This window comes from Myotis nattereri, assembly GCF_964212035.1.
Source record: "Myotis nattereri genome assembly, chromosome: 12".
In the NCBI taxonomy this organism is placed as follows: Eukaryota; Metazoa; Chordata; class Mammalia; order Chiroptera; family Vespertilionidae; genus Myotis; species Myotis nattereri.
In genome coordinates this window covers 58,132,251-58,154,661 of record NC_138087.1, presented here as the reverse complement: position 1 = coordinate 58,154,661, position 22,411 = coordinate 58,132,251, and the positions used below count along the sequence as shown (strand labels likewise).

The 22,411-nt window shown below is 37.9% G+C and overlaps 1 protein-coding gene across 1 annotated transcript in view; it reads right to left on the bottom strand.

Annotated features, from left to right (window-relative positions):
- Positions 1-22,411, bottom strand: part of INVS (inversin) — a 119,786-nt gene that overhangs the window by 33,438 nt on the left and 63,937 nt on the right. The window contains exons 3-10 of the mRNA XM_081103571.1: positions 21,583-21,756; positions 17,085-17,252; positions 16,109-16,289; positions 13,516-13,625; positions 11,050-11,221; positions 7,732-7,887; positions 7,096-7,325; positions 5,056-5,162 (exon numbers count right to left, since the gene is read on the bottom strand). Coding sequence (XP_080959697.1) covers positions 5,056-5,162; positions 7,096-7,325; positions 7,732-7,887; positions 11,050-11,221; positions 13,516-13,625; positions 16,109-16,289; positions 17,085-17,252; positions 21,583-21,756 — 1,298 coding nt within the window. The remainder of the gene's footprint in view (positions 1-5,055; positions 5,163-7,095; positions 7,326-7,731; positions 7,888-11,049; positions 11,222-13,515; positions 13,626-16,108; positions 16,290-17,084; positions 17,253-21,582; positions 21,757-22,411) is intronic.

The window sequence follows — 22,411 nt, the reverse complement described above, 5'->3', positions numbered from 1 at the left end:
CAGGATCTCTTGTTAAATGTAAAAAGGAAAAAGTAAGAAACAGAAGAGTATTGTGGCATGCTCCACTGTACAAGAAAGAATTTATCCGTGTGTGTTCACCTATATAAAACATATTTCCAGAAGTTTCCCAAGAAACTGGTGACAGCAATGCCTGAGAGAGAAACCGACTGTCTCAGAGGCAAGCATAGAGGGACATTCCGTTTTCACTCAAGGCCCTTTTATGCCTTTTAGACTTTGTACGGTGGACATATAGCCCCTTGTTGATAAATATGTTATTTAGAAAGGATACATATTATTGTCATGTAGTTATGTGTTTCAAATTTTAAAAACACATTTTTCTATTTTTGGAAATATAAAATAAATTAGACAAATACCACGGAAGAAAATAGTCATCCAAATCACCACCCTCACAATTAACCACTGTTACTATCTTGGCAGATATGCTTTCCTTTTTTAAAGAAAGTGACTACTTCATGAAAAGTACACATCTAAGAATTTAAACAATGTGAAAAATAAAAATATTGAAATAAAAAAACCCCAAAACCCCAAATTCCACCATCCAACAATGGTGATGATAACTGTCACTTCTTAAACAACTTACTTGATGTTTCTAAGCCCCAGGTTTCCTCATCACAGACTTGGCATGAAGAAAAAATATATAAAGACTGGCATTGTGCCTGGCACAAAGGAGTTCATACATATCGGCTATTACTGTTATTATAGGACATACATTGCAGTATGATTTGTGACACCATAATCACTTATCATAAATATTATTTCCATTGGACTCAAACTAGTATTTATGGCCACCTAATGGCTGCCACTGATCTGATTCCTCTCTGAGTGACTGTTACTAATTCAATGCAATAAGAGATGTTCAGAGAAAATAATCAGCTGATATATGAAGTGGAATAAATGATGATTATATGAAAGCATCATTAGACACAGAAAACTATCCAATGATTACAGGAAAAAAAAATCTCTTCAAAATTCATCTAATAGCTACAGTATGCCATAGAAGGACAGGGTTTTGAGTATAAGCAAAGGGTGGTTTGGCCACTTCAATAAGGAAACTGAATTCAGAAGGAAGCCCCAAGTGCTAAAGGTAAGGAACCTCACTTAAGGGCAGCTCCATCTGCCACTCCTGTTCAGGGACCAGAAGGCCCATAAGTAGAGGTGCGTATGTAAACTTTAAAACATTATTTATACGCAGTTTAAAAAATTAACTACATATTAAATGGTAAATATTATCACACAATAGTAGAGCTAAATTGAATTTTAGAGGACATTTAGGGAAATAAACTCAATAAACAGACTCAGAAAAATTCAGCAACTTGCTGAAGGTTACGTAACTAGTAACCTGCAGAATCTAGACTGAAACTAAGATCAAATGTTTCCCTGTTCAATAATCTTTCTACAGCACATCTATCAATTACTGAGTTTAAGTCTCTTAAGAGAATGAGACTTCTAAAATCAACGTGGATAACCTATATTTAGTAAGTTATTTCTTCTAAAATAAAATGTAGTGTCTTTCATATAGTATACAAGCAAGATTATAAAAATCTGATTTATGAAAGTAAGGCCCAAACTATGCCTATACTTACAAATATGAAAAAAGCAAAGAACAGGTAGCATAAGATACCCTAAAGAATGCTGAACCGGGAGTCTGAGACCTATAGGACCTGGACATTCTCTTCACTTCTCTGAGCTTCTGTTTTCTCATTTGTAACAGGTGAAAAGGAGGGGGGAAGAACTAGATCTCTCAGGCAGTTTGTGAATAGAAATTGCGTTTCAATTCACAAACTGCCTGAGAGTATATTTTTATAAGGAGACAACTCAAACATAAACAAAAGTAGAGGGTATGACACCATTCTGCTTTGCACACCCATCATCCAAATGTAACAATTAGCAAGATCCTTGCCACATTTGCTTCATCCAAGTCCTTCCTTTTCACTTTTGCTAAAGAATCTTAAAGCAAATCCCAGAATTTCTATCATTACATTTCCCTGCATTTCAGTATTCATCTATAAATAATATGAACATAACCACATCACTATTGTATTAACAAAATTAACAGGAATTCCTTAGTAAGATCCAATGTCAACTCCGTATTCGAATTCCCCCCAATTTCCAAAAATAAAAAATAAAAAATTTCCCCCAACTGGTTTATTTAGGATTCTCAGTCAATTTTTGCTCAAAAAACACACAATCCAAATACCTAGCAAGGTTTTAAGATTGAAAGTCCATATACCTAGAGTTCAAGCAACTGACCATATTGTGATTATTACTATAGAAATCTTTCTTTACTCCCAATTCAATTTAGAAACATTCAAGTGCTGTGAATATTCCCATCAGTATCAGAGTGTGGCTGTCAGATAGTTATTGACTGAAAGCCAGCAGGAGCTGGCAAAAATTATGTCTAAGCAGTGCACATCAAGGGGTTAGTGTCAATGCATGAGAAGTAAAAATTAGCCCCACACTGATGGTAACCAGGCAAGAAACAATGTAGATAAAGGCGAGACAAGATACAATTGGACCTGCCAAGTGGGAATGGTCTGCTGGGATGAGCAGAATGCCTAAACTAGAATGTCAATAAACATAAAAGGCAGTGCCAAGCTCTGACATTTGTACATCAAGGTGCATTGCTGATGAAACATTAAAGGGGCCTGGAATATTGCCACTGTCTCTTTTCATTTATAGATTGGCAAGTTCAGTTAGGCGGGCTTTTCCTATGGTCGTTTGGTCTGTAATTAACCTATTCTTTCTCCAGGAGGCAGTAAGCACCTTAATTCATAGGCTTACTTAGGTCTGGAATTCAATGCTTCACATATAAATGGGAACTGAATTGCAAACAAAATGTTTTTTTACTGTTTCCTAAAAAATAATAGGCATGTGGTAAACACTGTAATAGAACACATGCTTTACAGAAATAAAACACCACTAATTCTTAGGATTCTTAAACCTTCCCTTTGGTGGTTTTAGGATTTCAGGGGGAGAAATCATCCCGCTCACACATCTGCTTTCATGTCACAGCCGCAGCCTTGAGGACTCCACTGGGCTTCCAGCTTCCTTAGATGCCCAACCCCCTAAATCTTCAATTTTTTTTTTGTTTTGTAGTTATCATATGACTATAATAGAGTGCGTTCTTTATATAATTGCTCCTAAAATAAGATATATTAGTCTGCTTTATCTAATTCTTCAAGTGCTCTAAGAATTCCAGAAGTTTCTGACGCAGGTATAAAGCAGGGCAATGGTTACTAAGATCCAGACAATACCAAATTGACAACCAACACTTATTTACTGAGCATCCACTTCATAAAAAGCACTGTACACTGTACAGAGATGACCATGATCCTTAGGAGTTCTCTGCTAATAGGGAAGACAGAGTATACAAAATTATAATATAAAGTGAAATGTGCCAACTGCTGTAAAAATACAGTGTAGGGTAGAACGAAGTTTGGGACACATGACTATGGGATCAGAACAACCTCCTTAGATGAGACGGCATTTGAACAGAGGAATGACATGATTAACAATTACATTAGAATATGAGTTAGCAAGGCTACTTTGGAAGCCGATGAATGGAATGAGGAAAGGTCAAAGGAGGGAAAAGAGCAAGGAGACACTGTGCCAGTCCCAGAAAGAGTCAAAGAGAGCTTGATTTAGACAATGATGCTGGCAATGAAGAGATGACTGTGAAGCAAGGAGAGACCCTGAGTCTGAAATACAGTTTTTAAACCCAACAGGACCCAGGTGATTGCCGAAACATCAATGGTTGGTCAGATCACCAAAGGAGATAGGCTGAGAGAAGAGATCTGGTCCTTGAAGAATGTTTATATTAAAAATAAATAAAAAACAGAAGAGAAGCCAAAAGAAATGAAGAAGGAGCAGAGATGATCAGAAGAGAAAATAAACTGTCACAGAAGCTTAAAGAAGATAGAGTCTCAATAAGGTAAAGAAGAGGAGGCAACAGAAGCAGGATGCAGAAAGGCCATGAGAATGGACAGTAAGGACAACTATCACTTTTCAACTATGAAAAGACACAGTTTCAGGAGACGTGAGATGAAGCCAGACTGCAATGGCATGAATGGTGAGCATGAAGAAATGGAGGCAGTGAAGACAGTCTGCGAGAAGAAAGACTTTGGACGCAGAGAAAGAGTTGGAAGATAACGGATGGAGGCTATAACTATGGGTTCTGAGAAGATGATGGGGTTGGCCCCAGATCTGAGGAGCATGTTTCCACTAAGACAGCTGCCCTAGAGAAAGTCCTTCCTTCTCTTCAAAGTGTCCATGACAGAAAGGAAGGACTGGCGGTGGTGCTAAGAGGGTAGGGATGGTGTTATAACAGGGGCCACTCTAGCTAGAGCATCCACAAACAATGAAATCTAAAGCACAGACCTGGGTGGGGAGTTTAGGTATGGATGTCTGATTACAAACTTAGTTGTTACCTACAAATTACTAGACTCTAGATCCAATACCACCATGAATCTCTTCTGCTTAAGTTTCACACTGTGTCTGTCCTTTTTATTAGGCCTGGGTCCTGGGGGAACAACCCCAGCCTAATTCTGTGAGTCTCATATTATTCAAGAATTCTGTATTGAAACTAAAATCCTGAACTTTCAGCTTAGCTTCTCATTTTTTCATGCTACCTGGTGGCACCTTTGTCCACTAATTGATAATATCCTCTCATCAAGAGAAACTTCTTGATATATAATACGTGCCACTGGCCTAACCGAATCCCTTGTCCCAGTCAATTGGGACCCCCTGTCTTTAGGCTAGCCACCAGCCAGAAAGAAGGCGTGTTGTTTCCTCATCTGTAAAATGTGAGCTGACCCTAGGTGATATCTAACGTCTGAATAAAATCCAGAAATTCTAAGTTGATACTGCATAGAAGTTTTGCTCTTTTCTTTCTGGTTCAGGATTTCTTAATTTAGTGTTTCCTTATGAGTATACTTATTATATCTGAACCAGTATCTAAATTTGAGATTTAAAAAATCTGGCAGAAAGAATGTGATATGAACAACAATACATTCTTTTTATCAACAGCTGACTCACCTCTCTTCATTGTTTTCCATCTGATTGGGAAAAGCAGCGAAGTCTAGCAGTAATTTAATGGCATCAAGGTATCCGTTGTTACATGACCAGTGCAAAGCTGTTCTTCCCTACAAGCATGAGCAAAAATCAAGTCCATCTGGAGTAGGTATTTTTGGACACATAGTTAATTATACTAACTCAAAAAATAAACAATTCTCTCCTCATATTACTTAATTATAGTAAGGAAAAATATTAAGTATACAGTGGAGAAAAGGATGGTGTCATAACCAAGTGGCCAATATTATCACTCCATTACGTGGCATCATTTAAGGAAGAAGTAAGAACAATCTTACACAAATTCATTAGGAGACTAAGAAAAGATGTACTACTTCCTAACTCTTTTTATAAGGTCAGTGTAACCCTGCTACTGAAACCTGACAAGTATAATACAAGGAAGAAAAATTATAGGTCAAACTCTCTCATGAACATATGCAAAAATCTCAAAATATTAGCAAATAAAATCCACTAATATATACATTTTAAAAATATATCATAAGTGGCGTTAGCGTCTGAAAAAAATGTAATCAATCAATGTAATTCATCATATTAACAGCAAAAAGGAGAGAAATAATACTATCATGTTGATAGATGCAGAAGTAGCATGGCAGAAATTAAACAGCATGATTTTAAAAAAGTTTTTAGCAAGTAGAAATATAAGAGAACTTATAGAACTATCATATTCAATGGTAAAATATTGAAAGCTTTGTCTTTGAGAAACCAGAATGAGTTAAGAATGTCAACTACCACCAATTCCATTCAACATTATATTGGAGGTCCTAGGTAGTTCAATAATTTAAGACAAGAAGTGAAAGGTGTAAGGACTGGAAAGGAAGAAAGAAAAATGTTATTATTCACATACAGCATGATTGTTATGTAGATAATCCAAAATAGTACACATAAAAACATGACATATAAAAGTAGAACTAGAAAGTAGATTAATATAATACTTATGTAAGAAACTGGCAACTTGTAAAAAATATAAAAGGTATAGCAAATTATAAAAGATGTATTTCTAATAACTTAGGTATAAGGACCATATTTATATTTTTTCATTGTGTTAATTTTATATAGTAACAATTTTGATAAATATTTATTGAAGGAATTAATAGGACATACATTTTCTGACTTGGAAAACATAATAAACTAGTATATTTAAGGAGTTAAAGTAATTAAAGTAGCAAAAGTCAATATTGGCTAAATTGAAAGAAAGCAATATATTACTACACAGCTAGAGGAAGCATAGATTAACCCACATGCTTTAGAAATCAGTTCAACAGTATATACCAGAGCATAAGCATTCATATACCATTCATTCTTTGATTCAATAATCTCACTTGGAAATTATTCCAAGGTAATAATACAAATAAAGTTAAATGCACAAAGATGATTAATGAAACACGATCTGTAATAAAGAACATGTGTCCAGCAATAGGAAGTTACTTATTTAATTCTAAAATCTGGGTAACAGGCATAGTTTGGACCCTGACTCCCTCCAACCTGCCACTGTAGTCCCCTTAGGGTAATTATTTAGGCTCCATGAGCTTTAAGTTCCTCATCTGTAAAATGGGGATAATAATAGTAACTACGCTATAGAATTTATGTGAGGATTGAACACTCTTAGAACTCTGGGATGTTAAACATCCACGATTATGAAAAAGATTATAAACCAAATAAAAAATATTGGTGATAATTTTAAGTGAACAAAACCAAATGTGGTTTGTAAAATCACATCATATATTTATATACATACATATCCATATGCCATGTATATATACTTTACAAAGTTACAGAGTTATTCCCATTATGACTTTGTTAAATTATATAGGTATATAGGCAAGGACTTGAAGAGAGCATGGGCAAATAAAAATCATTTTTAATTAGCAGATTTGTGGGGGATCTCTTCATTTGGCAAATTGTCGTTTTACTTAATTTCAGTGAACAAAGAAAAAAATACTCTAAACACTTTGGAGCAGACAATATAGAAAGACCCAGCCTTTCTACCTCTTTGTCTTGAATGTTAGGGTCTGCATTATTCTCCATGAGCACTGCCATGCAGTTGATGTATCCCCCATACGCAGCACACTGCAGAGGGGTTCTTCCTGCGTAATCTTGCACATTTGGATTGATCTTATTTTCTATCAATATCTGGCAAACATCGGCATTTCCTCCCAGCGCTGCCCAGTGAAGAAGAGAATGACCGTCCTGGTCAACTAGATCTACCCTTGCTCCACCTGAAAAAGCAAGAATATAATGAAAATGACTATCATAGAGAACAAACAGATTCTTACATGCTTTATATGCTTAGCAGAATGCTTCCACATATATTATCTACTTCAGATGTTTACAATAAGCCTTGGTCAGGTTTGGCATCATTTCCCTTTTACAGAAGATAAAACAGGATCAGGCAGGTGAAGTAACTGCCAAAATCACACAACTACCAATAAGTGGAGGTAGGCCCTGTGTTTCTTGATGCCAGGCGGGTGCTCTACCCTCTATCCTCTACCCAGGCGGCTCTGCTATGTAAGGCTGTGTATTTCAAATGGTGAATGCAATAATTCCTACATTTTGAGAGTGACTTTTTTTAATTGTTGACACTATTACAGATGTCCCCATTTAGGAGCACTCGTAATAACTAACCTTTAATAAGGGTCTGAATCACATCTTTGTGTCCCATCTCACAGGCTCGGAAAAGTGGAGTATGCTTCATGACATCAGTAGCATCTACTTGAGCATTATTTTCCAATAATAGCTTCACGGTGCTGACATGGCCAGAAAGGGCAGCAGCATGTAAAGCTAAAAAGGGAGCAAGAGAAGGTGATAAACTCTTTAATTTTTTGTTATGTTTTTATTGATTCCAGATAGAGGGAGAGGGAGGAGGGGAGGGGGAGGGGAGAGAGATAGAAACATCAATGATGAGAGAGAATCATCGATAGGCTGCCTTCTTCACACCCCCTACTGGGGATCGAATCCACAACCTGGGCATGTGCCCTGACTGGGAATGGAACCCTGACTTCCTGGTTCATGGGTGGACACTCAACCACTGAGCCACACTAGCTGGGCTGATGAACTCTTTAATAACAACTTTACCTTTTTATTATTCTAACTATGCATCTTTTCCTGTTTTGATTTCCCTATCACTTTGGCTAAATGCAATCTGATCTTAAAGATTCTCTTTTTCACTTTTGTAGATTTCTATCTTCCTTTCTATTCAGAGTATTACCCACACTTTTCCCTTTCTCATCTCACTATTTTCTTCCTTTGCATCCTATTGGTCTGAAATTGTCCCCTCTTCTCTGTTACTATTTTACTATCTTTTCCTCTTTCTGAGAGAGTGAGAGATAAACAACAAAGAAGACAAATAATTTAAATGATGCAGGCAACACTGCCCACTGAACCCCCTCAATAAGCATATGCCCGAGGGATGGTGGCAGGAGACATCAATCCTTCCTTCAGTGGTTACACGAGCTACTCCTGTGGCTGCTACCCACATGCTACTGAGAGTTGTCGCACATCTTACTGCACTGAGTGCCTTTTTCATACAATATGGCTCCAAAGACACGTCAGCAGTTTCCTCAGGGCCCAGTTTAGGAAACAGCAATTCCTTTCAACACTGGAGAAAACACTGCGATGGAATTTGGTTTCTTCTTTGGTGCTTTTGGAAGAGGTTTCAAAGGCTGGCTGTGACTATCTGTGAGTTCCATGTTGGGCTGACTCCTGCTATGTTACTCCACTTTAGTGCTTGTCTCATCCCGTCACTCTTTAAATTCTATTTAAATTCACTCTATAAATTCTGCTGAATTCTAACTATCTAGAAGCCTGGGCCAATTCTTTCTAAGTGTTATGGCTCTATAGTACCTAGAACAAACAAACAAACCCACTGGAACCATATACCTAAGCAAGAAAGTATTAGATAGTGATGAATGGCATAATTAAAGAAGGAAGTAACAAGATATTTTGATTTTAGAGTGACCTGTGGTTAGGGAAAGCCTTGCTAAGGAACTGGCATTTAAGCTGAGACCTGAATGAGAAACGCGGTGATCTGGAGAAAGAGTAGCCGGGGCAAAGGGAACAGTCAGGACAGGACAGGAATGGATGTGCGTTTAGGGAAGGCAAGGAAGCTGCAGCACGGCAGGCAGAAAAGGCCAGGTCATGAGTGCCATGCGGTAGACACTGAGGTGAGTGAGACTGTCTGATTTATGGCTTAAACAGAAAACCTCCAGCTGTTCTCAGGGAAATGCATTGTAGTAGACTAGGATATAAGCAAGGAGCTCAGTTAAAACCATTGCAGTAGACTGGGTGAAAAATGATGGCTCACACTAGGGTGGCAGGAGTGGAGAAGGAGAGAAAGAAAAAGATTTAGAATATATTTTGGAGGGGGAGTCAACAGGACTTGTTGACAGGATTTGAAATAGGATCTCTGTCCACATCATCTGGAAATCTGCATTTCGACAAATAGCCTAGTAATTCCTATGCATACTTGAGTGTGAGAACTCTGACCTAAATGGATAGAGTTGGTGTGGCCTAGACAAAATTCAGATGGGTGTGTGAGACTTCATGTATCTGAAGTTCTGTCACTTCAGATATGTAAACAGAGCACAGAGTGGGACATTCAGGTTGACAAATTTTAGCTCAGTATAAGGAAGAGAATTCTAGAAGAGTTAGGTTAAAAGTAAAGCACTGGGTTCCCTATATTGGAGCTGTTCGAACAGAGGCTGAAAGACAAGTACTGAAGAATGGTGTGATGCAGATTATTTTCACATTTTAAGAGCATAAGAATGGTTTTTCCCCAAAATGAAATTTTATAAAACATTCAACATATAAAAAAAATTAGAATTGTTCTGCTGAAACAGGGGTAGAAGGTTATCCACTTAAGCATCCACACTCCCAGTTCACCTGTATAAAAGCCTGTTGTCCCAAAGAACACAGCTGAAAAACTCTGGACCAGGACTAATTCTAAGGTGCTTGCTAATTCTGAAACCATATAATTCTGTGATAGGGCACAAGGATGCAACAGATACTCTTCAGATAAACATCAATGTCACATAAAAACACACAGCACAACGTGAATTAAGTAAAAAAGATAGAACAAATGATTTTATTAAAGGAATTTCCCCATTTCTGAGTATTTGCATTTACTTTATTTTAAAATGACCTTAGACTTAAATATTGTTGCTTCCTCTTTGAAAAAGTGCCACAAGTTTACATAGAAGTGCTATTTTTTAAAAGTCAAATTTATGCTATGGAAAATTTAAACATATTCAAAAGTAAAGACAGTAAACTCAATATAGCCATCATCCGGCTTCGGCAATTATCAGCACATGGCTTACTGTGCTCCCTCTAACTGCCATCAATACCCCTCACTTCTGATTGCTTTTATTGAACTTTTAGAATCATATCCTTCCATTTGTAAATATTTTATTTATTTATTTTTTAAAAAAATATTTATATTGATTTCAGAGAGGAAGGGAGAGGAGAAAGAGAGAGAGGGAGAGAGAGATATCAATGAGAGACTCATTGATCACCTGCCTCCTGCAGGCCCCCTCCTGGGGATTGAGCCCAGCACCCAGGCATGTGCCCTTGATGGGAATCAAACCCGGGACCCTTCAGTCCACAGGCTGACGCTCTACCCACTGAGCAAAACCGGTTAGGGCAGTTTATGCTTTTTCACACTAAGATAATCAGAAGAGTGTCCATAATCATGTGTAAGGAGCAACCAGGGTTTTAAACCAAATGCCAACATTCACCTGGTAGAAACAGGCTAATTTTGGTCATAATACTTAGAGGAAGTAGGCCTTTGAGTGATCTCCTGGCAACCTAAACTGAAAAAGCAAAAATGAAAGTCAAATAATGTTTTATTAGGAACAACGATTTTAAGGTTCTGTTGTACATTTTATAGCATCACTTACATTTTGGAGCCTGAATAAAAGAAAATCAATTATGTCTACCAGTTCTTACCTGTACCTCCATATTTGTCTGCCATGTTGATATCAATGTCAGACTTTAAACTCAGCATAGTCCTAAGGACATCATCACTGCCTTTCCCAGCAGCCCACATAAAGGATGTTCTTCCTTCGAGGTCTGAGTCATCTTTTACTGAAGGATGTTTTAAAAAGACCTTAACTGTTTCCTGTAAGAAAACTTCATTTAAAAATTTGAGACAAGAGAGCAGTATTTTTTATGGTAACAAAGCAACTGTTATATGTGATTTCTACTAAGAAGCCAAGTATTTTTCCCTACTTTTGAATCAAATGAAATGATTGTAGGTTTTTTTTGGTTATTGTTACTGTTTTGCAAAAAGAATTAAAACCTCTTATAAATTAATAAAGTCCAAGAAAATTAATGGGCTTAATATTAAGCTTAGAATTTTGCATAATTATTAAAGAAATAATCTCTGGGATTGGCCGATTATCCCAAACAAGTATTTTTTTTAAAATATATTTTATTGATTTTTTACAGAGAAGAAGGGAGAGGGATAGAGAGTTAGGAACATCGATGAGAGAGAAACATTGATCAGCTGCCTCCTGCACGCCCCCCACTGGGGATGTGCCCGCAACCAAGGTACATGCCCTTGACCGGAATCGAACCTTGAGTCTGCAGGCTGATGCTCTATCCACTGAGCCAAACCGGTTCGGCCAAACAAGTATTTCTTTGAATGAACATCCATAATGTTCTACAATTTTTCTTAGTCCCATTAGTATAGTTACTTAATTACTGGTATCTGTACATATGTTAAATTTGGAGTCTAGACTTGGGTTCAAGATCTTGGGCAAGTCTTTTTTTTTTTTTTAATATATTTTATTGATCTTTTACAGAGAAGAAGGGAGAGAGATAGAGAGTTAGAAGCATCGATCAGCTGCCTCCTGCACACCTACTGGGGATGTGCCCGCAACCAAGGTACGTGCCCTTGACTGGAATCGAACCTGGGACCCTTCAGTCCGCAGGCCGACGCTCTATCCAGTGAGCCAAACCGGTTACGGCGGCAAGTCTTTTAATCTCTTGGAACCTTGGTTTCTTCATATGTAAATAGGGCTAACATGTTCTATCTCATAGTCTTGTGGTGAAACATGGATTGAGTTCTGATTTTTATAGATTGACTAGACTAGGGCAACTTATTTTCTTATCTCTTTGTGATAAGAAAGATATCCTCTTCAAAATCTACTTTGTATTTTTTCTGAGATCTTGGAAGATAAAAGAAGATAATGGTTAGCCAGAACTCTAGGTGATAAATAAAATAAATTTTTATGAACGTCTGCAAGAAAGGACTATAGCTATAGTTCTGTGAGTACCAGCGAGAAAGAAGGGTGGAAATATGATTTTGGCAATCTGAGTACTAAATGTATTCAATGGTGCAGTTGGGGAAGTCAGGAAGACAGAAGTATACTATGCTGATGACAGCATTCTAATAATTTAATGAAACCAAAGGTTTCACTATGCATATCATGTAGAAGGCATCAAAATCAACCGTGACTGCTTTAATGCTCACTTCTTGGGTTCTTGGTGGCCACTCATGCTCAAGGAGCTGAAGCAGCCTAGACACTATTATGTTCTGGCTGGACTGAGTGACAAAATGGATGAGAAAGTGCTTTGTAAATTATAAAATTTGGTAAGTGAAGAACTTTTAATATTATTCAATATCTTTGGAAATATCAATAATTCATATGATTGCTTTTTCAGGTATATAAAGGACACAATTATCAGCACTAGTAATAATAGGAAGGCGTTCCATTTTTTGAGTACCTGCTCAATGCCAAGACTACAGTAAGCACATATCATAAATTTTCCCTAATTCTTACAACAATCCTGAAAGAAAAGGTATAATTATCATCGTTTACATATGAAGAAACTAAGACTCAAGGAGGTTAAGAAATTTGTGCAAAGTCGCCCGGCCAGCAAATACCACAGTCAGGAATGAGCCAAGGTTTATCTAGTTCCAAAGCTTTGCCACAGTGCCTTCAGGACAACTGTAGATTGCTGAACAATAAGTTTTCCTCAGTGCTATAAAAGTCACAAAAAGATGAAGTATACTTACAGTAAGGCCAATGTTACACTGAGCAGTAAAAATAAAAACTGCATAAAACTTCACATGTAACGATTTTATAAAAGCTCAGACTATCTTTTGCATCACAGAGTTAACAATATGGACAACTGTTGAAAGATAATTACTGTACAAACTCACACACTAGTATAGTAAGCACATGTAAATGGTGAAATTTGAATAAGGTCAGTGGGTTGTATCCATGTCTATTTCCTGTTTATGAGACTGCATTACATTTTTGCAAGATGTTACTTACCATTGAGGTAAATGGGGTGAAGGGAACATTGGACCTCACTGTTTCATTTCGTACAACTGCCTATAAATTTACAATCATATAAAAATTAAAATTTAATTAAGAAAAAAGATAATTGTCATGTTTTACTTACAGCAAAGTTACTCTGAGCTGCATAGTGCAAGGGTGTTGCTCCTTGGCTGTCGGAGGGGATGGTTCCAGACTTATTTCTTTCTAAAAGGAGATGGACAATCTGTGCATGGCCTGAAAGCAGACACAACAAGGTAGCGATCACATACAAAGGCATTAATTAACTTATAATCTATTTAAAGGAAAGGGGTAAGAAAAATCACTAGCACATACATATAACATTCAAATGGTTTCTGAGGAGCAGCCCTCAGTGCAGCCTCTTCTAACTTCTCATTAAAATACTATGATAATGTAGGACAAAGGCAAAAACTACCATACTAAAAACTTAAATCTTCAATCAGGAAGGAAATGACATTAATTACTATTTCCAGATTGAGACAAAAGAATGCTAGGGTATCGGCTTACTGCATTCCCTGGCTTCACTTTAGATACTGCCCATGGGAAAAGTGGAAGCTGCACTAGAAACCAGAAGCCAGCCCCACTGGGCCATCAATGCTTCTGGTCTCCAGGTTCCACTGCACAACCAATCCGAACTGCACGGCTGTTCTCTTCTTCTGTCTGGGAGCACAAACTGTAATATAATCTCCTGTGATCTCTGAGGCCTCCTATCTACCCCCCAATCTTTTAACATCTAAGCAATGATTTCAAATCCCTACAAACAAGTGGGCAGGAATGAGGAGGTGGCTGGTGGTACAGAAAATATTCTACAATGCATTCTGGAGGATGTGGTCTCCACAAGTGAAGAACGGTAGAAAGGATCAAAGAATGAACAAACCTGCTAGTAGTGTATCTAGAAAACCCGAATTTCACGAATCCTCTTTCTTCAGCATACTGAAGAACCAGGCAGCAAAGCAGACGCCACATTAGCAGGGCAAGGACACGCTGCACGAAAGCCAGGCAGGAGGAAGGACTTTCGTGAGCACTGTGCTCATCGCCCTGCTCTCCAGCTGTGGTTGAAGATGGACTTCTCCAGCACACAAACAGACAAAGCAGGATCAAAGGCAATCTACGCCATGTGGTCAACTGAAACACATCCTATCTTGTCTGAAGGATAAAACACCATCAGAAAGATGAAGAGCATACCTCAGAAAGTGATCTAGAGAAGGATCCAGAGGAAAATTCAGGAAACTGCTTGGCATCTTCGACTAAGTACAAAGAGATGGCCTCTATGAAACAAAACAGAATATCCTAAGAAGAAAATGGACTGGAATGAAAAGGTAATGGAAGGAAGTAAAAAGGGAACTAGACAGAGATAAAAGGAAATATGGATGAGAAAAGGAAATCAAACTATAATCTATAAGAGGCAGAAAACAAGCAGAACTTATGGAACAAAAAGTCAATTTAATGACATGGAGACAAGTTTGTGAAGTCCTCCCAGAATGCAGAAGAAAAGGGAAAAGGGATGAAACTGTACATTGAAATGAACTCTAATTAAATAATTTAAAAAATAAGACCACAATAATAATTGGGAAAAAAACCTCAGGTTATATTAACAAATACTAAAAGAGCAATAAAAGTGTGCTAAGTTCCTCATTTTAAATAGATTGGAATGAACATATGCAGTTTTGCTCTTGACTTTGACTGAGGCTTAAAAAGCTTTTGATCAATTTAAAGGTAACCACTAATAAAACTTAAATAGGCTCCTGAAACATTAGGCAATTCAAAACCAAATAACAACAAACCTAATCTACACACCAAAAGGCAGAAAAACAACAACAGAAAAACAAAAGCAAATTAAAAACAAAAACACCAATAATAATCAAAGAGCAGAATAGCAGGAAAAATAGCAAATAATATATAAGAATAACTATGTAAAACTCCTGCACTAAAAGAGAAAGACTCTCAGATTGCCCCCAAAATCAGACACATATATGTACTCTCTCATCTAAAGAAAGTGATACCCAAAAAGGTTAAGTAGAAGGCATATCAGGAAAATATAAAGAAAAAAATCAAATATGATTGTATTAGCACAAACATAAACTTAAACCTCTCCTCCCCCCCAAATAAAGACACTGAATGTGAAAAGAGGATTATTTTACATTGGTATTTGTCAATAAATGTGCACTACTTTTATGATAAAAACTAGAGACCCGGTGCACAAATTCGTGCATGGGTGGAGTTCCTTGGCCTGGCCAGCGATTGGGCTGATTGGGGACTCTCTTGCCCAGTCCTGATTTGGGCTGATGGGGCCAGCTGGCCAGGCAGAGGGACCATGGGAGGTTGGCCGGCCATGAGAGCTGGCTGTGGGAGCACACTGACCACCAGTGTGCATTGAGTGTCTTCCCCCTGGTGGTCAGTGCACGTCATAGCGACCGGTCGACCGGTCGTTCAGTCGACTGATCATAATGGTCACTTAGGCTTTTATATATATAAATTAAAAGACATGATGTTGAAATGAAAACTAATATATGACAGAACACACATTATTAAAATTTAAGCATAAATAGAGGGATTTAGGTGTAAAATGGTGCCACATAATTAGAAATATAAATAATTAAATGGAAGATGGGAGTTAGGAAAAGAGAAGGCATAGAAAAAGTTTCCTATGCTCACACAGTTCCTCCTACTGTTCATCTTCTGAGTCACATTCAACTCACCTAGTAGAGCTGCCCAGTGAAGTGGAGTTCGAAACAAGTTATCATAAGATGTTATATTGCAGCTTTCATATGAGGTCAAGACATCAACCACTGTCATGTTCCCGTCAGCGACTGCAAAGTGAAGAGGTGTTCGCCCCTCATAGTCCTGCCAGTTCAGTAGAGACTCCGTTGGAGCAGCATCCTATTTTTAAGGAACCAGAGATTTCAGACACATATATCCTCAATAAAACACATCTGACGTATTAACTGAGTAGTTTTCTAAACCTTATGTTCTCTCTCAGCATAGTAAAGTGATACAATTTTATTTTCATATTTAACCATAAAAAGTATAGAAAAGATATAATAAATACCATTCACTGACTATCTAGATTGAATAGGTATAATATTTTGTGCTTGTGTATCTGGTATGGATTGAGCTAAAGCTGTATGTTTTGTTCTTTGCTCCCTATGTATACAACTATAAACAATACATAAATTTTGTATGTGTGTTTTTTTTAATATTTACACTTATGCATTATACACTGCATATCCATCCTTTGGCAATTTTTTTTCAACACTATATTTTGGGGTATCTATGTTGATACTAGTTAATCTTTAAGCCACAATGTAGTTACCCATTCTCCTACTGAAGGATACTTAGGTTATTTACATTTTCCCACTATTAACAATCATGCTGCAATGAACACACTTCCTTTACATGTCCGCTTGTAGCACATACGTTTCTCAAGACTAGAAACCTAGAGGGGGAATTACTAAGCTGGAATTGTTAAGCTGTTCTTCAAATAGTTGTTCCAATGAACACATCCATGACAATGTGTAAAAGTTTTTGTTTCCCCAAATGCTGGCACAAATTAACCATTTAGTATTATCAAGTTTACTATACTTTCCCCTTGTAGGTATAAAAGGAATTTCTCTGTTGTTTTAATTTATAGTTTTTAGAAAGGCCATCTGGGTCTAGCAGCACCGTGGTACTCACCAGAATGCATCGCACTGTATGCACAGCACTCGGATCTTTGTGGTTGGCTGCCCAGTGAAGTGGGATCTTGCCTTCGACATCGGGAATCCCAATGTTGGAATCATGCTTGATAAGCAGCTTCACGTGCTCAGGGTTGTTGTAGTAGGCACTCCAATGCAGAGCTGTTTGCTGCAAAATTGAGATTCTTAAAATAGTAACAACAGTAACAATACATGACCCATTGTTCCCAGGCTTTTACTGTGTAGCAGGCACTGTTGTAAGAGTTTTATGTATTTTATCTCATGTAGTTGTCATGACAATTCTGGGAGAAAGTGCCCTTGAATTTGCACATGATTGATAAGGAAACTGCGCATAAGGAGGATAAGTATTCTGCTCAAGGACATAAAGGTAGTAAGTGACCAAACTGAGATTTTAACACGGGCAGTCTGCCTCCACATCTGCTGTCCTTTTCATGGCAGGCATTCAGGTAATCAGAAACTAAGGAATGATAATACTGAGAAAGAGAAAAGCAGCCCAATAATTTATGAATAATTGTCAACAAAGTGATGATCTTCATATTGTATCAAACAACTTCATAATTTGACACAATGTTTTGAATTTTATTATTAAAAAATCATGCATAGGAAATCATAGATCTGGAATTATTTTCTTATATCAAAGAATAAATTTAGCTATAATTTTACATGATAAATTGTTAGACCTAGTTACTGATAAAAGATACATTTGGAAAATACAGCAAGATTTGCTTTATTTCAGATAAAAGTTAAAAATGAACATTCGAAATGGGCTGACATTACTTTAAAATCTCTTCTTCATGCTCATCAACATACCATAGTAAGACTGCTTTCTCTGCCAAGAGATTTATTAAGGAGACAAAAGTAGCACTGTCATCAAGCCAATCTAGAATAAGGTCATCTAACAGCAGGAACCAAGCTCATTTGTCACAATAAACACTTTATATATACACTAGAGGCCTGGTGCACAGATTCGTGCACTGATGGGATCCCTTGGCTTGGCCTGTGCCCTCTTGCAATCCAGGATCCCTCAGGGCTGATCAGGGCCAGCCAGGGAGGGACTGCGGGAGGGCTCCAGGGCGTGTCTGGCCTGTCTCGCCCAGTCCCCATCGGCCGGACCCCAGCAGCAAGCTAACCTACTGGTCTGAGCGTCTGCCCCCTGGTGGTCAGTGTGCACCATAGCGACTGGTCAAACCGTCAAATGAACAAACGGTCGGACACTTAGCATATTAGGCTTTTACTATGTAGGATGGTATTCATTCAGTGTGTACCTATAGGCATTTAATATAAAGAACCACTATTTAACTTACTACCTTTTATTTAGTAATAACTGCAAAACAAAAAAAGTCACAAATACAATAGCAATGAATTGCCTATAACTATATTTTCAGTAAACAACATGTGCAATTTCTGTAATTCTTTTCTTTTCCCATGTAATGTATATTCTGAATGTATTTATTGAAATGTAATATTATGTCTGTTGAAGCTAAGAGTAAAAAATTTGGGGTTGCATTTTTTATATTTTTGTTTTTATTTTTCTAGTAATTCTTTTTTTACTCTGGTAAAATTCCTATATAATAAAAGAGTGATATGCAAATTGACCATCACTCCAACATACAAGATGGCCACCCCCATGTGGTCAAAGATGGCCACCAGAAAATGGCCGACAGGGGAGGGCAGTTGGGGGTGATCAGGCCAGCAGGGGAGGGCAGTTGGGGGGGGGCCAGGCCAGCAGGGGAGAGCAGTTAGGGGCAACCAGGCTGGCAGGGGAGGGGAGTTGGGAGGGACCAGGCCTGAAAGGGAGGGCAGTTGGGGGTGATCAGGCCTGCAGGGGAGGGCAGTTGGGGGGGGGGCAGGCTGGCAGGGGAGGGAAGTTGGGGGCAACCAGGCTGGCAAGGGAGAGAAGTTAGGGGTGACAGATCCAGCAGGGGAGGGCAGTTGGGGTGACCAGGCCTGCAGGGAAGGGAAGTTGGGGGCAATTGGGCCAGCAGGGGAGCAGTTAGGCATCCATCAGGCTGGCAGGCAGAAGTGGTTAGGGGCAATCAGGCAGGCAGGCAGGCGAGCGGTTGGGAACCAGCAGTCCTGGATTGTGAGAGGAATGTCCGACTGCCCATTTAGGCCCGATTCTACTGGGATCGGGCCTAAATGGGCAGTCAGATATCCCTCTAGGGGTCTCAGATTGGAGAGGGTGCAGGCTGGGCTGAGGGACACACACCCCCCACCCCGTGCACGAATTTTGTGCACCGGGCCTCTAGTATATACATAACATAAAATTCACTATTTTAACAGTTTTTAAGTGTACAGTTAAGTGGCATTAAGCACATTCAAATTGTTATGCAACCATCAGACCACACATCTAAAATATTTTTCAACTTCCCAAACTGAAACTCCATACCCACTTAACAATGACTACCAATTGCCAGCTCCTCCCAGGCTTTGGCAACCACTGTTCTACTTTCTGTCTCTATGAATTTGACTATTCTAGATACCTCATAAATGGAATCAGACAAAATTTCTCCTTTCGTGTCTGACATTTCACTTAGCCTAATGTCTTCAAAGTTCACCAATATTGTAGCATGTGTCAAAATTTAATTCCTTTAAAAGTGTGAATAATATCCCACTGTATGTATACACTGCCTTTTGTTTATCCAGCGATCTGCTGTCAATGAACATTTGAGTTGTTTCCATTTTTTTGGCTATTCTGAATAATGTTTCTATGAATGTTGATGTACAAATATCTGTCCTAGTTCCTGATTTCAATTCTTTTGGATGTACACCAAGAAAGAGTATTACTAGGTCATATGGTAATTCTATGTTTAAATTTTTAGGAACTGTCGTATTGTTTTCTACAGTGGCTGTACCAATTTACATTCCTACCAGCACTGCACAAGGGTTCAAATTTCTCTGTAGCCTCACCAACGCTTATTTTTGTATGTACGTAATAATTGCATCCTAAAGGGTATGAAGTGCTATCTTATTGTAGTTTTTATTTGCTTTTCCTTAATAAATAGTGATGCTGAGCATCTTTTCATGTGCTTGTTGGCTGTTTGTCTATCTTCTTTGGAGAAATGTCTATTCAAGTTTTAGGCCCCTTTTTAATTGGTTGTTCTTTTGGTGTTGTGCATTTATATTATATGTCATAAAATTATTGCTCTGTGACAGATTGGAAATGAAAGAAACTGATCCTTACCCCCAGATACTTCGAGAATCACTGCTCTAGGCATTTGTCTCGCTTTCTTCTCTGTGCCTGCCTAGACTGTGGAGTTCCATTTTCCACCTGTCTCACTGGATAACCTCCCATCCCTGTTACATACAGAATCATATACTAATATTGGAAGAGAGTAGGAAGTTTCTAGAATATTTGGGGAAGATATTATAAAGCCCAAAGAAATTCATAGCTTCTTAAGTGACTAGTATTCTTTGTGGATTTATCAAAGTGCTTTTTTTCAGTAAAATATTAGCACTGTGGAGATGCTGTGAGTTAGGAATAATATTAATCTACAGCAGTGATGGCGAACCTTTTGTGCTCGGCGTGTCAGCATTTTCAAAAACCCTAACTTAACTCTGGTGCCATGTCACGTATAGAAATTTTTTGATATGTGCAACCATAGTAAAACAAAGACTTATATTTTTGATATTTATTTTATATATTTAAATGCCATTTAACACAGAAAAATCAACCAAAAAAATGAGTTCACGTGTCACCTCTGACACGCGTGTCATAGGTTTGCCATCACTGGTCTACAGTATGCTGTAAAACAAAGTTGATTACAGAGCTTTGGATTATGTGATTGATTACTAAACAAAATCAGAAAACTACACAAAGAACACTATGAGAGTGAACGGATTATTGAATATAAACACTGTGGATGTAATCATAAGAGTTTTAATTACATGGGAGTGTTACAGTTAGCAAGACTCTATAATTAAGTGCCTGGTTAAAACAAAGAGGATTATTGAACTTGTCTAACTAAAGACTACATTTTTTCCCTATAAAAAACGATCAGAGAAATAACCAGTCTATTACAATGACCAATGTGTACAATATGTTAAACTTCAAAATCAGGGAAGATAGTGAATCATAGCAACAAATGCCAGGACGGATGCTAGAACCAAAAGGAAATAACTATCCATCGGCCACCACAAATCTAACACCATGGTCACTATCACAACCAGCTGTTCAATAAGGGGTTTCTGTTTGAATTCTAGTCCCACCACTTGGATCTTGGACAGAATTTTAATCTTCTTGAGCTTCAGTTTCTCCATCTGTATAAAGAAGATGGTACTATCTCCTACACATGGTTGCTAGGAGGATAAAATGACAGACTTTAAGTGAAATACTTTATTAGGGCATGTGGGGACTTGGGAGTTCTTCTATCATGTGTATGAGGGGTAATTCCTGCCTTCTTCCTTGAGGTTTCATATTATAAAAGGAAGCACATGCTTCCTGTTCTTATTGGTCTTTTATTTTGGCGCCCCATTACCTTGTTTTTATCCTGTGTATCCACCTCTCCTGGCGCCATAAACTTCAGCAGAAGCGCTAAACACTTGGGGCTTTTGTGTCGGGTGGTCAAGTGCAGAGGAGTCATCTCTTCTAGATCCTTCTGCATCCAATTCGCTCTACGTGTGAGTAAGAGTTTCATGAAACGATAATTTCCCTAAATAAAAAACAAGAGACGGTAAGAGGAAATTTAGTCTGAGGCCATTATTTTTTAAAATTTTATTATTTTTAAAAAATGTATTTTTATTGATTTCAGAAAGGAAGGGAGAGGGGGAGAGAGAGAGAGAGAAACATAATGATGAGAGAGAATCATTGCTCGGCTGCCTCCTGCATGCCCCAAAATGGGGATGGTACCTGCAACCCGGGCATGTGCCCAGACCAGGAATCGAATCGCAACCTCCTGGTTCATAGGTTGGTGCTCAACCACTGAGCCACATCGGATGGGCAAATTTTTTAAAATTTTAAAGTGTTTCAAGTATTGTAATTATTCTGCTGCAATAATAACATTCAGAATAATAAGAGGAAAATATTTAAAGTTCTACTACTCTTTCAATTGTTTAATTTTTTTCATGTTTCCTTCTAGCCCCTTTCCATATGCATCTAGTTTACATAGTTGCTGGTCAATATTTCATTTTATAAAACAACATATTTTATTTAACCATTCTAATATTATTTCCAATGTTTTCTTTATAGAAGAAAACAGGTTTGTTTTTTCTTAAAATTTTTCATAAGAGTAAATTATCAGGAACCAATTTTACTGGGTCAAAGGAGTTTGTACATTTAATGTTTTTTGGTGTATTCTCCAAATTGCT